Source organism: Mobula birostris, chromosome 9, assembly GCF_030028105.1.
Source record: "Mobula birostris isolate sMobBir1 chromosome 9, sMobBir1.hap1, whole genome shotgun sequence".
Lineage (NCBI taxonomy): Eukaryota > Metazoa > Chordata > Chondrichthyes > Myliobatiformes > Myliobatidae > Mobula > Mobula birostris.
This window is the reverse complement of record NC_092378.1, coordinates 27,126,103-27,141,358: the sequence shown is the minus strand read 5'-3', so window position 1 is coordinate 27,141,358 and position 15,256 is coordinate 27,126,103. Positions and strand designations below refer to the sequence as shown.

Here is a 15,256-nt window from a genome sequence, read left to right as displayed (position 1 = left end):
TGCCGAGGAGCTTCGTCTGGAACTTTCCTGCTTTGGCGCGTTTCAGTTATGAGGAGGAACTGAGAGGCTATGTTTGGTTTCCTAGGAACGGAGGCGGCCGAGCTGTGGGACCTAATTGACATACACCAAGTCACGAAGGGTGCAGACAGGGTGGATTGTAGGAAACTATTCTCCAGAGCTAAAAAAAAACCTGGAACAATCTCCTACCCAAACTGATTTAAAACTACAGCCAGAACATTTCAATATCTTACAGAAAGTAGGAACAGTTTTCCCCGCCTGTGACGAACAGTCTACAGGCCGTCCAAGTGATCTTACATTTGGCGACAAGAAAATGAAAACAAAAGGTCAGGATTAGTAACATAGCACAAGATTGGTTTAAACTTCGTAAGGGGGTTCAGACGGTCCACATTTGTTCTGGATTGTTTCTGAGTGTGCCTACAGTCTATCTGCGGCGAAGTTGATTTTTGGGTGAGCTTCTTGGTAATACAACCACGCAAATAGCTCACAACCGCACTGTACTCGGAGTGAAAGTAGAGGCGGAAAGTTAAACCGGGCGCACCCACATCCTTCGCAACGCGGGACTTGTTGGGCTTGTCTCCGCCCACCCGCCACGGATTGTGCCGTTCGGGGGGTGCAAGGGGAGGTAAGCATATTTGCCTGGTAAGGTAGTTTGAGGAAAACACGTCACGCGTACTTTGAGTAACGTAGCTGCTATTCAGATGTCTCCGGATGCCGGGAACATGAGGTAGGTCAGCGACAAATCTCGGTACAAGTAGATCGTCCGGGCGGTTTTAAGAGCGAGTAGTTTTACCGCTCCTTCCCCGGCTGGAAGGCGAGAGTACATCGAGTATGGAGCGGCTCCCGATGTGTGTCTGAATCCCAGCAGCAGTTCCCCCCGACCCTGGCTCTCTGCCCTGTTGCTGGGTGGAAGATCCCCGAACTCCGGCTCCTATCCAGACAGCCCGACACCGTCCCTCATTAAACTTTCGCCGGTGACCCCCTACGTGATCCCGTGTCCACCCGAGTCTGTCTGCAGAAGCTCTTAGACTAATAAACCTTAAATACCCCATAAATGCGGCCAACAATTTCTGCATCTGCTGAGTGAACACTGGAATGAACAACAATTTGTTAAATAGTGGCGGAGGAATGCCAAAGGTTCTGCCTTTCAATATTAAAACACCCAAGCTTGTTGCACGTCTGGATTCAATGAGCCGATAGGCGAGGAGATTTGTGTTCTGTACGACATAATGGATTTGTTTCATTTCAAAGATTGTTTTATTCATGAACTGTGTAAGTAGATAATTTCCTGGTCATTCTGGTTCTAGCATGTCACCAGTCTCCTATTACATTTACGTACATTCCTTGTACAACCAGACTGAAGGGTTTTAAACAGGTTTCATTCCCTCAATGTGTAATGTCCGGAGGTTTTAAATGTGGCCTTGTACCGTGGAGGTTTTGCAGAACATCCTTCAGCGTGCTGTCCTGGACCCCTGGATGTGCCATTTCACGGGAATGAGTTGCCGACAGCTCCTTCACACGAGGAAATCTGCAGATGCTGGAAATTCAAGCAACACACATCAAAGTTGCTGGTGAAGGCAGCAGGCCAGGCAGCATTTCTAGGAACAGGTACAGTCGACGTTTTGGTCTGAGACCCTTCGTCAGGACTAGCAGAGTTGATGGTGGAGGAAGGGAAGCCCCTTTCTTTAAAAAAGGAGGACACCTCCCTCATCCTGGAATGAAAAGCCTCATCCTGAGAGCAGATGCGGCGGAGATGGAGGAATCGCGAGAAGGGAATGGCATTTTTGCAAGAGACAGGGTGAGAAGAGGAATAGTCAGTAGACTTATAGTAGACATCAGTGGATAAGCTGTCTCCAGAGACAGAGACAGAAAGATCTAGAAAGGGGAGGGAGGTGTCGGAAATGGACCAGGTAAACTTGAGGGCAGGGTGAAAGTTGGAGGCAAAGTCAATGAAGTCAACAAGCTCAGCATGCGTGCAGGAAGCAGCGCCAATGCAGCAAGGTTTGAGTGGATTACAGATTAGCACTTCTTCCACCAAACCAGTGATCGAATTACTGGAATTTGTCTCTCAGATGCTGAAGCGGGATTCAAAACCCAGATCAATAGCTCAGGCCCAGGGCATTGTGCGCTAATCCAAAGACTCTGGGTTTGCCATGGGAGGAAATATTTGTTCATTTTTTTTCCAAATACTCCACACCTGATTTTTGACCATCTCTCTTTTATGTAAAAATGGAACATGAGGTGCAATTGAGTGAGGTGGCTGCCTTTGAGGGGCATCCTCAGCTGCTCTGCTTCAACAGTCATTTTTTGGTTCCTTCAGTTCTCCAGGTTAATCATCTGTTTATCAAAGTGCGCTATTACCCCCACAAAACCTCTTCCCTTTTATATTATGGCCCTCATTCCAGTACCTTTAGTGAATTCTGTATGTGGACACTCCAACACCTTTTTGCTTCTTCTCTTGTCAATGTCTATCAACTTCTGCAAAAGACGTGGATCCGGACAATGAAAGCATGTACCCTTTATTTCTCCTCCCATCTTCTTACAGTCAATTTCCAATACATGTTGCAAAGTAGTTTCTAATTCACACTTTCTCCAACTACTTCTTGTGCAGCCCTTCTCAAAAATGCTTTCTTAAGGTTTATATAGGAGCCATCTGCAGTCATTTATTTACCTGGAAAAAAGGTGAATCAGAATGAATTGCCTTTCGCATATCCTTACCCACTTTTGTTCATTCACTCTGCTTTGTGCAATTGGCACCTCACTCTGCTGCAGAAGACAGGTTCGTGCAATTTCCCAGCTAGTAAAATGAAAGAGAGAGGACCTTAATGACCTAATATTTGACCACTTTTAAATAATGGGGAGATATTTGCTGTTTTCCAGACGAATGACATAATTTCCAATACAAGAGATACTGGAAGATTGTGAGTGGTCATATGTACTGCACAGAAACAGGATGTTTGGCCCACCAAATCCATGAAACTCTCAAGCACCCACTTATTCTCCCCACAATCTCATCTACTCCTGTCTAATTCTACCTGTCCACACCAGGGATAATTTACACTGCCATTTAACCTACCAAGCCAGAGGTCATCCGGATGCTGGGGGGAATCAGAGTACCCAGAGGAAGCCCATGTAGTCAAAGGAAGACGTGTGAACTCCACACCTGAGGTCTGGATTGATCCCGAGTCCCGGAGCTGTGTGGTGGCTGTGCTGCCCACTTTCCTTGCAATAGCTTGTACCAGATAACCATCTGGTCTTGCAGATGTATCCCCCTCAAGTCAAATTTTTAAACAATTTTTCTTATTCTATTAAATATAGTAATTTCTCCTTTATTTTGAGTTTGACTCTCTTCACTTCCACGAAGATGCTTGAAAAATTGACTTGCTATCTCACATTTCCCTCAGCCACTCTACTTACTTGAATATTTGTATTAAAACATCTACAGTGTACCTTGTCCCTTGCAAGTTATTTTGATTTTATATTTGCAGTGCTTGTTTTTTTTTCATCTTAAATTTTATTCTTAAATAATCAGATGCAGAGGAAACAGTGATTTGTGTTACCCAATCTGGCATTTATTGTTTTAAAATTCTTCCATCAGCGCTATTTAATTTTGCAGCTAGGATCAGTCTTGGCGTTAGGTTCAGAAAGAATCCATTATGCCAGAGTAGATGCTTCACGTCTCTGTATAATAGGAATATTCCAGAATATTTCCTTCCCATAAGAGTACTTTCCTGGTCTGTTTATCCATAGCAGAAATTTGTGTAATGTAACCTCATTCCCTTCCTTGCTATGTCCATGTTTCTGATGTTGGTCACAGTAATTAATTCTTCATTTTCCATTTGCACGTTGTTGAGATATTTTCTACCCTATTAGGAATCATACCCCTCTGGCCTCACAGTCTGATGAATATTGGATTTGTATTTATTCCCTGATTAGGGAACACCTTGAACACCTGCAATCTTACTACTTTTCTCTTCCTCATGCCTTCGTATCTTGATAGCAGCTGAATGAAAAACAATGTATAACGTGACTGTTGTATCTGGGAGTTAAAAAGCTATTACGAAAATAGCTCAGACAATTTCAAATATGGGGCTTATAAGTATTTTCCTGTCAGTTCTGTCTTTATAAACTTGATAATAATATACCATAAGATATGCGAGCAGAATTAGGCCATATGGCCCATCGATTCTGTTCCGTCATTTCATCATGACTGATCCACTTTTCCCCTCTGCCCCAGTCTCCTACCTTCTCTCCATATCCCTTCATGCCTTGACCAGACACAAATATATCGAATTCTGCCTTAAATATCCATAAAGACTTGGCCTCCACAGCTACTTGTGGCAAAGAATTCCACAGATTCTGCACTCTCTGGCGAAAGAAATTCCTCCTCATCTCCGTTCTAAAATGATGCCCCTCTATTCTGAAGCTGTGTCCTCTGGTCTTAGACTCTCCTGCCATAGGAAACATCCTCTCCACATTCACTCTGTTGAGGCCTTTCACCGTTTGATAGGTTTCAATGTGGTCACCCCTGATTCTTCTGAATTCCAGCAAATACAGGCCCAGAGCCATCAAACACTGTTAGTATGACAAGCCAGTCAATCCTGGAATCATTTTCATGAATCTCCTTTGAACCCTCTCCAGTGTCAGTGCATCCTTTCGAAGATGAGAGTCCCAAATCTGCTCTCAATACTCCAAGAGAGGCCTCACCAGTACTTTATAACGTCTCAACATTACATCCTTGCTTTTGTATTCTAGTCCCCTTGAAATGAATGTTAGCACCACACTTGCCTTCCTCACCACAGAGTCAACCTGTAAATTAGCCTTTAGGGAATCCTGCATGAGGACTCCCAAGTCCCTTTCGCCACATTTTTTGTATTTTCTCTCCACTTACTTTTCAAACTTTTCAGTTCTTCTGCCGAAGTGTGTGACCATACACTTCCCAACACTGTATTCCAAATGCTATTTCTTTGCCCATTCTCCTAATCTGTCTAAATCCTTCTGTAGCCTCTCTACTTCCTCAAAGCTTCCTGCCCCTCCACCTATCTTCATATCTTTTGCAAGCTTCGCAACAAAGCTAACAATTTCATCATCCAAATCATTGACATATAACGCAAAAAGAATTAGTCCCAACACAGACTCCTGTGGAACACCACTGGTCACCGGCAGCCAGCCAGAGAAGGCTTCTTTTATTCCCACTCTTTTGCCTCCTGCCAATCAGCCACTGCTTTATCCATGCTAGAATCTTTCCTGTAATACCATGGGCTCGTAGCTTGTTAAGCAGCCTCATGTGTGGCACCTTGTCAAAGACCTTCTGAAAATCCAGGGTCACAACATCAACCAATTTTCCTCTGCCTATCCTGTTATTTCTTCAAAGATTTCCAACAGATTTGTCAGGCAAGACTTTCCCTGGAGGAAACTATGCTGACTACAGCCTATTTTATCATGTTTTTCCAGGCACCCTGATACCACATCCTTAATAATCAATTCCAACGTCTTCCCAACCACTGAGGTCAGACTAACTGGCCTATAATTTCCTGATCCTCTCCCTTCTTCAAGAGAGGAGTGACATATGCAATTTTCCAGTCTTCTGGAACCATTCCAGAATGTCGTGATTCCTGAAAGAACATTACTAATGTCTCCATGATCTCTTTAGCCACCTCTATAAATTAGCAATTAAGGAGGCTGTTTCAACTCCGTCTCAAACAGAACAGTTCCAGACAATAGTGGTATGTGTCGTTTTATTAGTGGTGGGCCAGCTTAATGAGTAACACGACAGTACGATTTAGCTGGGGTAATTTTTCTATTAGGTAGACCACATACACTTGGTGGCCATTTATTAGGTACAGGAGGTACCCAATAGAGTGGCCATTGAGTGTATGTTTGTGGTCTTCTGCTGCTTCAAGGCTTGACGTGTTGTGCATCCAGAGATGCTCATCTGCACACGAGTGCTATAACGCATGCTTGGTTGAGTTACCGTCACCCTCTTGTCAGTCTGAACCAGCCCGGCCATTCTTTTGTACTCTCTCATGAGCAACGCGCTTTCACCCACAGAAATGCCGCTCACTGGATGGTTTTTGTACTTTGCAACTTTGTGGGTGCCACGGTAGCATAGTGGTTAGCGTGACTCTATTACAGCTCAGGGCGGTGGTGTTTGGAGTTCAGTCCCGCCATCCTCCGAAAGGAGTCTGTACCTCCACCCTGTGGAATGTGTGGGTTTTCCCCAAGTGTTCTGTTTTCCTCCCACAGCCCAAACACATGGTGGGTGGTGGCATCCGTTAGTTTCGCAAGACCACGAACCTGCGCCTGGAAAGTCTCGCTTCAGTCTGTGTTAGACTGAACCCAAACACATACCCAAACACGTACCGGGTAGGTTAATTAGTCATTGTAAATTGTCCTGTGATTAGGCTAGGGTTAGTCAGGCAGTGGGGCTCAAAGGGCCAGAAGGGCACTGTATCACTAAATAGAAATAGACAAATAAATTCTCTGTAAAACTCTAGAGTCTGTGTGCGTGAAAATCCCAGAAAATCAGCAGTTTTTGAGATATTCAAACCACCCTGTCTGGCACCAACAATCATTTCCCAGTCAAAGTCACTTAAGTCCTATTTCTTCCCCATTCTGATGTTTAGTCTAACTGCACCTCTTGACAATGTCTGCATGCTTTCATAAGAACGTAAGAAATAGGAGCAGGAGTCGGCCATCTGCCCTGTCGAGCCTGCTCTGCCATTCAATAAGATCATGGCTGATCTGACCATGGACTCATCTCCACCTACCTGCCTTTTCTCCATAACCCTTAATTCCCTTCCTCTGCAAAAATCTATCCAACCTTGTCTTAAATATATTCACTGAGGTAGCCTCCACTGCTTCATTGGGCAGAGAATTCCACAGATTCACCACCCTCTGGGAAAAGCAGTTCCTCCTCATCTCCATCCTAATTCTACTCCCCTGAGTCTTGAGGCTATGCCCCCTAGTTCTAGTCTCACCTACCAGTGGAAGCAACTTTCCTGCCTCTATCTTATCTATCCTTTTCATAATTTTAGATGTTTCTATAAGATCTCTCATCCTTCTGAATTCCAGCGAGTATAGTCACAGGCAACTCAGTCTTTCCTCATGGTCTAACCCCCTCAGCTCTGGAATCAACCTAGTGAATCTCCTCTGCACCACCTCCAAAGCCAGTACAGGTGTCGCCAGCTTTACGAAAGTTCACTTTATGCCACTTCGCTTTTACGAAAGACTTACACTAGTACCTGTTTTCGCGAACCGAAAGAAGTCCGGAGGACTTTCACTTGTATGAAAAAAGGCGCCCGCTTTAAACTTGAGTTTACTCGGAGAAAGACTACCATGACTGTGAAGCCTTGCGCGGGCAGGTGTGCGCGCATGCGTGTACATGCTGATTTTTTTCTACAAATCGGATTTGGCTAAATTTTCCTGATACTGTTAAGTGAAACTACACTACATACATTATTTCTACTTTATATAGGCTGTGTATTTATCATATCATTCCTGTTTTTACTATATGGTAGTGTTATTTTAGGTTTTATGTGCTATTTGGTAGGTTATTTTTTGGGTCTGGGAACGCTCAAAAGATTTTCCCATATAAATTAATGGTAATTGCTTCTTCACTTTACGCCATTTCGGCTTACGAAAGGTATCATAGGAACACTCTACTTTCGGATAGCGGGGGAAACCTGTATATCCTTCCCCATGTAAGGAGACCAGAACTGCATGCAATACTCCAGGTGCAGCCTCACCAGTACCCTGTGCAGTTGCAGCAAAACCTCCCATGCCCACTCACTTAACCTATCTATATCTCTCTGCAGCCTCTCCATATCCTCTGTACAATTTGCTTTTCCACTCAATTTAGTGTCATCAGCAAACTGAGGTACACTACACTTGGTCCCCTCTTCCAGATCGTTAAAGTACATTGTGAACAGTTGCGGGCCCAGCACCGATCCCTGTGGCACACCACTCACCACTGATTGCCAACCAGAGAAACACCCATAGACCTCAACTCTCTGCTTTCCATTGGTTAACCAATCCTCTGTCCATGCTAATACATCACCCCTAACTCTATGCGTCCTTTTTTTTTTATGGATAAGTCTTTTATGTGGCACCTTATCGAACACCTTCTGGAAATCCAAGTAAATAGCATCTATCTGTTCCCCTGTATCCACGACGCTCGTCATATCCTCAAAGAGCTCCAGTGAGATTGTCAAATAGGACCTGCCTTGCTGAATCCATGCTGTGTCTGCCGTTTCTTTACAGATGCCTCGCTATTTTTTCTTTAATGATAGCTTCAAGCATTTTCTCAACTCCAGATGTTAAATTAACTAGCCTATATCAGGACTGACGAAGGGTCTCGCCCGAAACGTCGACTGTACCTCTTCCTATAGACGCTGCCTGGCCTGCTGCGTTTTCCAGCAATTTTTATGCATGTTGCTTAAATTTCCAGCATCTACAGATTTCCTCATGTTAGCCTATAGTTATCTGCCTTTTGCCTACATCCTTGTTTGAACAGTGGCATGACATCTGTCTTCTACCAATCTACCAGGACCTGCCCAGAGTCTAGAGAATTTTGGTAAATTATCACCGAAGCCTCTACTATAACCTGTGCTATCTTTATCGGTATCCTGGGATGCATTCCATCAGGACTATGGGACTTGTCTATCTTTATGCCCACAAGTTTGCTCAGAATTACCTCTTTAGTGATAGCTATTGCATTGAGGTCCTCGCCTCTCATCGCATCCATAACATCCATATCATCTCACTTTGGCGTGTTAGACATGTCCTCCACTGTGAAGACCAACACAAAATAGTCATTCAAAGCCCTGGGCCATTTGCTCATTACCCAAAATCAATTCCCCCTTCTCGTTGTCCAAGGAATGTTCATTGAGTTGCTGCCACGTGATTGGATTAATGAGCAGGTGTACCTAATAAAGTGGCCACCGAGTGTCTGTGTGGGGAATTCAAAAGCAACTTGGGAAAACTGGAAGTCGCCTATCTTGCAAGTAAAGTCTGATCAAGTTCCAGTCATCTTGCACCTTTCATTTTAACTTCTGAAGTCTATTTAATTATCAACATTTCCTTTTTTTTACTGCTTGCTGAATATACTAGAAGGAATTATTGTGAAGATACCTAACTTCCTTATTCTGAGGGGCATGCCTGAATGCAAGAATCAAGTCAATCTTGTTTGAAGATCTGAAGGCGTGAATCAGTGGAGAGGTATGTGTGGTTCATCTTCATTCTGTTTACATATTTCAGCATTTCAATCATCAACAGCTTCTTTAAATTATGCAGATTATTGATGCTGAAATTTTGTGATTATTAGAAGTATGTATAGTAATCTATATACAAATATTCATGCTTCATTTACAAATTTGCAGGGCCTGCTTCCCATTTCAGGTATATTGAAGACAGTATATTCTCAGAAGTATCCAAGATATTGCTTCTAATGTGTGTGCAGTTATTCCTAATTAAATACCTAAGAAATCGTCAATATGATTTGTTGGCATAGTCAATCACTTCCACTGCTGCTGTTGCTGATGCTCACGATCCATCAGGGTCTATCAAATCAGCTTGCATGCAACTATTCAATCATCGTGGATTCTATAATCGATTTAAAAGCTGCTCTAGCAAAAGAGATGAAGAGCTTGGACCTAATTCATACGCCTTCAAAGGAGGAGTGCCTTGAGAAGTGCTGTACGGGCCTACCTATAAGAAGTAAGTGATTTGAAGATAATTTTTGCTATCACAAATGTATGTTCTTATCTTAAAACATTTATTACAGTATATACGTTGCATCTTTCATTCAAAGGTCAGTAAGGTGGCAAACACTTCATTGACAAAATAACTTTTGGATGGGGTAAAGGAAGAACCAGGGATAACGAGTGGTATTGATAACACACATATCAGTACCTGTAACTTTGTATTCTCGTGGTATAAAAAGTTTCACAATGGCAGACTAATGAGTCATAAAGAAATTACAAGATGATAATGCCTACAGTTTGGACCCTGTGGCATTCTCTGACAACTAAACTCTAATCTAAAAACTGGATTTGGTGGTGTTCATTTTTCATGTACAAATTGTACAGACATTGATTTTACTTGCAGTAGATTGCCAAGGTAATCATTTTCGGGTGAAGTCACTCCTCTCAGGAAATTGGACCAGGTGCTTAATTCCATGTGCTGTTTGTGTTTATTCTCTTGACTTTTGGCATCTGACGTGTTTAATATTTCATGATTCATGCTGTCCCCTTTTTTTTGCCATTGGTTGCATTAATCTGAGCTCAAAGGTGAAACTTCTCACCTTTGTAAAACAGTATCAGTACAACTAAAAACATATTGTACAGCTTGGCTAAATTCTTCATTATTTAAAGAGATCCTGCAGACATCAGGCGATCTGACTGAGCAACTTCAAAACCCATGGCAGGTTACTGAAGCACTTTTCTAGGTCCACAAGAAGTGCCAAAATTAATGTGGAGCAGGACTTTCCAATTGGTGGATGTCTCAGTGGTAACACTAGAGGCAGAACTCCTTTAGTAACCAGGAATGTGACCAACTGTGACCAGCTCCAGGAATGTGACCAACTGTGACCAGCTCCAGGAATGTGACCAACTGTGACAGTGGTGTCACATCTCTCTGTGCGAGGTAAACAAGGTCACTTATTTTAAACAAGGCTGCCCTTGCATGTCCTTTACTGGTGTGATGAGAACCATTATAACAATGTTTAAAGAATACAAAAAGCAAAAATGTTATGGCCTTTAGGCCTGAAAATTAACACCATCCTCATGCCTTGCCAATTTCTCATTGCCCATTGAGATGTTATCAATACATGAAGGCATGAGGAAGAGAAAAAGAGAAAGATTTTAGGTGCTGAATTTGTCATTAATTAGGGAATAAATAATAGACTGATAGATCAGTAGGATATGATGTCTAATAGGGTATATCTCAATAATATGCCAATGGAAAATGAAGAATTAATTATTGTAACCCATGTCAGAAACATGAAGATTGCTGTAGACTTTTTCAAATAATATTTAATGTAATCTTTCATTTTTCTTTTATTTAGGAGGGTACCCTTGCAATTTTGTGACATTTCATCCCACAGGCAATCAAACAAACTGCTATCTTTTTTATTGTTCTGAAAAAGATGCTTGTCCAATGATTCCTTTAACTGGAATCAACAGCTACATTATTGAAAATGGTAATAAGCATTTATTTTATGTTAATATCTTATTTGTAATAAAGTGTTGAAATTTTTGGCTTGTTTCAAAGTGTATGTTCAATAGAAAGTATCAACTATGTAAAACAAACCAATTTTGAAATGGTGTAATTTATATTACTGTGATCATAAAGGATGGTATGCAGATTTCTGGCTTCCTGTAATCAGACTTCCTCCACTAGTTTGTTTGACAGGGAACTCCAGGACATAAACAACATTACTGTGTATTTGTTGAAAAGCTGGAATAAAAATAGGATCTGTTAGATTCCTCATCGGATCAGACAGAATATGTGAGACAGAAATCATGTATGTTTCAGGTCGATAACTTTTCATCAGAGCTGCCTAAGAAGAGGGTGGAAATGAAAATGAAAGTAGTTGGTTTAATGGAGGCCATGGAATGAGAAAACTAATGGTACAGAGCAGAGGAATTGAACAAATTAGGACACAAAGAAATGAGTCAGAGTAAATGGGAAGAGAATCGTTACCCAAAACTGGAAGCTAATGGGAACTTGAATGTGGAGAAATTAGATAGTCCTGGAAAGCAAACATGCTGGATAAAATGAGTGCTCCATTCTCACAAACCGTCCATCCACATTTCAGGTTGATTAGTGCTCAATTAAACCACAGTGTCACCAATTTCCGGTAGCCAGTAGCAGAAGTCATTCCACTAGTTCAGGAAGACGAGTACAACTGATGACTGATCACAAATATGGGGGTGGTGGATGACAAATATCATGGATCATCTCCTTTAAAAACAAATGTTTCTTGATTGAGGTAGTGTTTGGGAAACTTCCAGGCCCCTATTCCGGTGGGAGGACATTGGACATTTTCTGTTTATATTATCAATGTATTACAATGACTTTATGAGAAGTACACAAACATTTTCTTTTGCATGTAGATCAAACAAATGTGGAAACATTAAATATAACAACAAAGAATTCCCAGAGTGGAGAAAAATCTTCGAATAATGGAATTCCAAGTGATAGCAAAACTTCAGCTCCTGGTCTTTCTTTGAGTCAAAGAACAATCAACATTCTCCCACTGACCACCATTCATTCAAGAATCAAGCAACCAGTGACAGCCTCCACTTTCAAAGCATCCATGATTCTGTTATCAACTTCTTCCACTAAAACTACATCTTCCATTCCTCCAGTGGCCATTACACAGTTACCTGTGAAGACAACCTCTTCAGTGACAACTAAGGAGTCAACAGCAACCAGCACCCTCCAAAATGGTCTCTTATTGACATCTGCCAAGACAGTGCCAACCACTGTCTTCCCAATACTTCAACCAACACAGACAAGAACGGCTGCCCTCCCCACCATTCCATCAGTAACTTCTATGTTAGCAGGAACTGTCTTGACAACCACGACCCAGGCAATAACTACCATCACTACTAAACCACTTGCAACCACTACTCTTCAAACCACCTCCACCATTCAACCTACAATGACCACCGCTCCTCCATCCACCCTCCAAACCACCTCATCTCAATCTACGACCACTACCATCCAGACCACCACCAATCAGCCTACAACCACTACCTTGCCAATCACCACCAACCAACCGACAACCACTATCCTCCCAACCACTATCCTCACAACCACCACCAATCAGCCTACAACCACCACTCTGCCGATCACCACTAACCAACCAACAACCTCCACCCTCCCAACCACCACCAACCAACCGACAACCACTATCCTCCCAACCACTACCCTCACAACCACCACCAATCAGCCTACAACCACTACCCTGCCAATCACCACTGACCAACCGACAACCACCGCCCTCCCAACCACTACCAATCAACCTACAACCACTACCCTCACAACTACCACCAATCAACCTACAACCACTACCCTCCCAACCACCCTACAAACCACTCCAATTCAAACTACAATGACCACTACTTTCCCAACCACAACAGCTCAACCAGCCATGCATACTACTCTTCTGATCCATCAAATCACCACCACCACCACTGCACAATTGAAAACTGCTCTTCCAGAGACACGACCAATGACCACCATCACCACTGTCTCGGCAAGAAAGTTGAATCCATCTGTAACTCAGCAACCCACTCAATCCAGAAACTCAGCTGCTAAAACTCCATTCTTTCAAATTAAAACCGCAGTGTCAAACAATGGAGATACTAATAAAAAGGATGATGAAGAAAAAGACCCCAGGCAAAATTTGGGAGGTCAGAATGAATCAGCAGGAAAATTTGGAGATTCACAAATGGAAATTAAAGGTGGACTGATTACAGCTTTATTGTTTGGATTGTTATTTCTAACAATCGTGATTATAGTATTAAGTAAACAGGTAATAGAATCCTACAGAAGAAGGCACTATACTAAAATGGATTTCGTAATGAATGGGATATATGTAGATGCATGAACTAAAGTATTCTGGAATTAAAAAAAAGACTTGCATTATGAACATCATGGATTTGGAGGAAATCCCAAAACAACAAAAGCATCTACAAAATTGATAATGGTTAACTTTTATTTTTGTTGAACGTGAAAAATAACGTGTACATAATTTGAAAGAACATAGCTAGTGTGTTTTCTATTTTAACTACACTCCCATGAGAATTTATTTTGTATTAATATCTGATGGCTTTTTTATTGGAATGTGAATGAAAATGATGAAACACTTGTAAATCATTTGTTGGGAAATCTCAGTTATTTTGCTAGAAATTCCAGATGCTGATTTATTAAGTGTGGAATTAATCTTTGCATTGGTGTGTGGAAGTGAAGACATTGATTGGAGAGGAAGTGCAAAATTATGGTGGGAAAGATTTAGAAAAGTTTGAGGTGATGACACACTTGTTTAATGCTGGTTTTGTTCCAGGCCTGTTGGTTGGATTTGTGTGACAATATATAAAGAGAGCAACACACACAAAATGCTGGAAGAACTTGGCAAAACATCTATGGAAATGAATAAACTGTCCATGTTTTGGGCCAAGACCTTTCATCAGCACCCTAAGATGCTGCCTGATCTGTTGAGTTCCTCCAGTATTTTGTGTGTGTTGCTCTGGATTTCCAGCACCTGCAAGACCTCTTGTGTTTATGACATAAATAGAGGTTGATTTTCGTGAAAAGACTGTTCCACAGATTAAGAAAGACCATGTATAGTGAATTGTGCTGCTCCCTGTAATTTTCTTGCAGTAGTTGCATCATAAGGATAATTTCCACTAAGTGGATAGAATTCATACAATGGTTCAGGGTGCAATTTTTTCAGGAAGTTGAGGAAGACCCTGACAATGCACTTCGCTGTGGTTGACATGTCTCTTTTCATGAAGATGGCCACAATTAAGACTTCCCTGAGGCCTTTTGGTAAATCCTTCTCTTCCCAGATGTGAACAATGGGATTGTGGATTTGTAACGTATGCTTTTCACTGCTGAGTTTTAGAAGGTATTGTCTGCCCCTGAATTCTTTATATATGCAGATCATTGTTGGAATTGTTGATGCTTACAATTTATAATAAAGCTCAATTCTTACATTTGATGATAATTATTAAAAGATAACATTCATGAACACACTGATTCTAATTTATTTGTAAATTATTCTCCTAATAGGGATAAATTAAGTGTGGTAGAGGAACAAAAGGATCTGTAAATTGAAATACATAAATCACCGAAAGAAACAAACCAAGTAGTTGGGTTTATTTAAGATTGAATAAAATTGCTTATTAGAAGGAATGTGCAAAACATGCTTGAACCATAATTAAAACATGATTATTATGGACAAATATGATCGTCAACTGTGGAGAAGATGTTAAAAATGTTATATAGTGTTATGAGAAATGTGAGGTTAAGCATATCAGAAAAGGAAATGCAGGCTGGGTCCCTTTTCTCCCGAAAAGAGAATACTGATAAGTAATCTAACAAGAAAATTTGGTATTATCTAAAAATTTGATAGTGTAGCGTCCTCCTTCACAGGTGTTTTCTATTTCTGAAACTTTGTTGTATTTATTTCCGTAGATCTTATTTGGAAGCAGAGTTCAAAGTTCAA

The 15,256-nt window shown here is 41.6% G+C and overlaps 1 protein-coding gene across 7 annotated transcripts; it reads left to right on the top strand.

The window, feature by feature from the left end:
- Window positions 1–267: 267 nt before the first annotated feature.
- On the top strand, window positions 268–14,791 carry LOC140202607 (uncharacterized). Of its 7 annotated transcripts, none has more exons than XM_072267656.1 (5): window positions 268–344; window positions 9,130–9,237; window positions 9,399–9,735; window positions 11,084–11,218; window positions 12,135–14,791. In XM_072267656.1, exons 3-5 carry the CDS (start codon window positions 9,513–9,515, stop codon window positions 13,634–13,636), a joined length of 1,860 nt encoding a protein of 619 aa, XP_072123757.1. In that variant the 5' UTR covers window positions 268–344; window positions 9,130–9,237; window positions 9,399–9,512; the 3' UTR covers window positions 13,637–14,791. The 7 variants fall into 7 exon arrangements, with proteins under 7 accessions (XP_072123757.1, XP_072123755.1, XP_072123759.1 ...); XM_072267654.1 differs by lacking the exon at window positions 268–344 and adding an exon at window positions 388–643; XM_072267658.1 differs by lacking the exon at window positions 268–344 and adding an exon at window positions 651–745 and having other exon boundaries at window positions 9,418–9,735.
- Window positions 14,792–15,256: the final 465 nt, after the last annotated feature.

What these genes read in the sequence shown, in the direction of transcription:
- LOC140202607 (XM_072267656.1), top strand. Translation starts at nt 9,513, where the DNA reads ATGATTTGTTGGCATAGTCAATCACTTCCACTGCTGCTGTTGCTGATG. An exon ending in TACGGGCCTACCTATAAGAA is followed by an intron (nt 9,736 to 11,083) that starts GTAAGTGATTTG and finishes TCTTTTATTTAG; the next exon opens with GAGGGTACCCTTGCAATTTT. An exon ending in CAGCTACATTATTGAAAATG is followed by an intron (nt 11,219 to 12,134) that starts GTAATAAGCATT and finishes TTTTGCATGTAG; the next exon opens with ATCAAACAAATGTGGAAACA.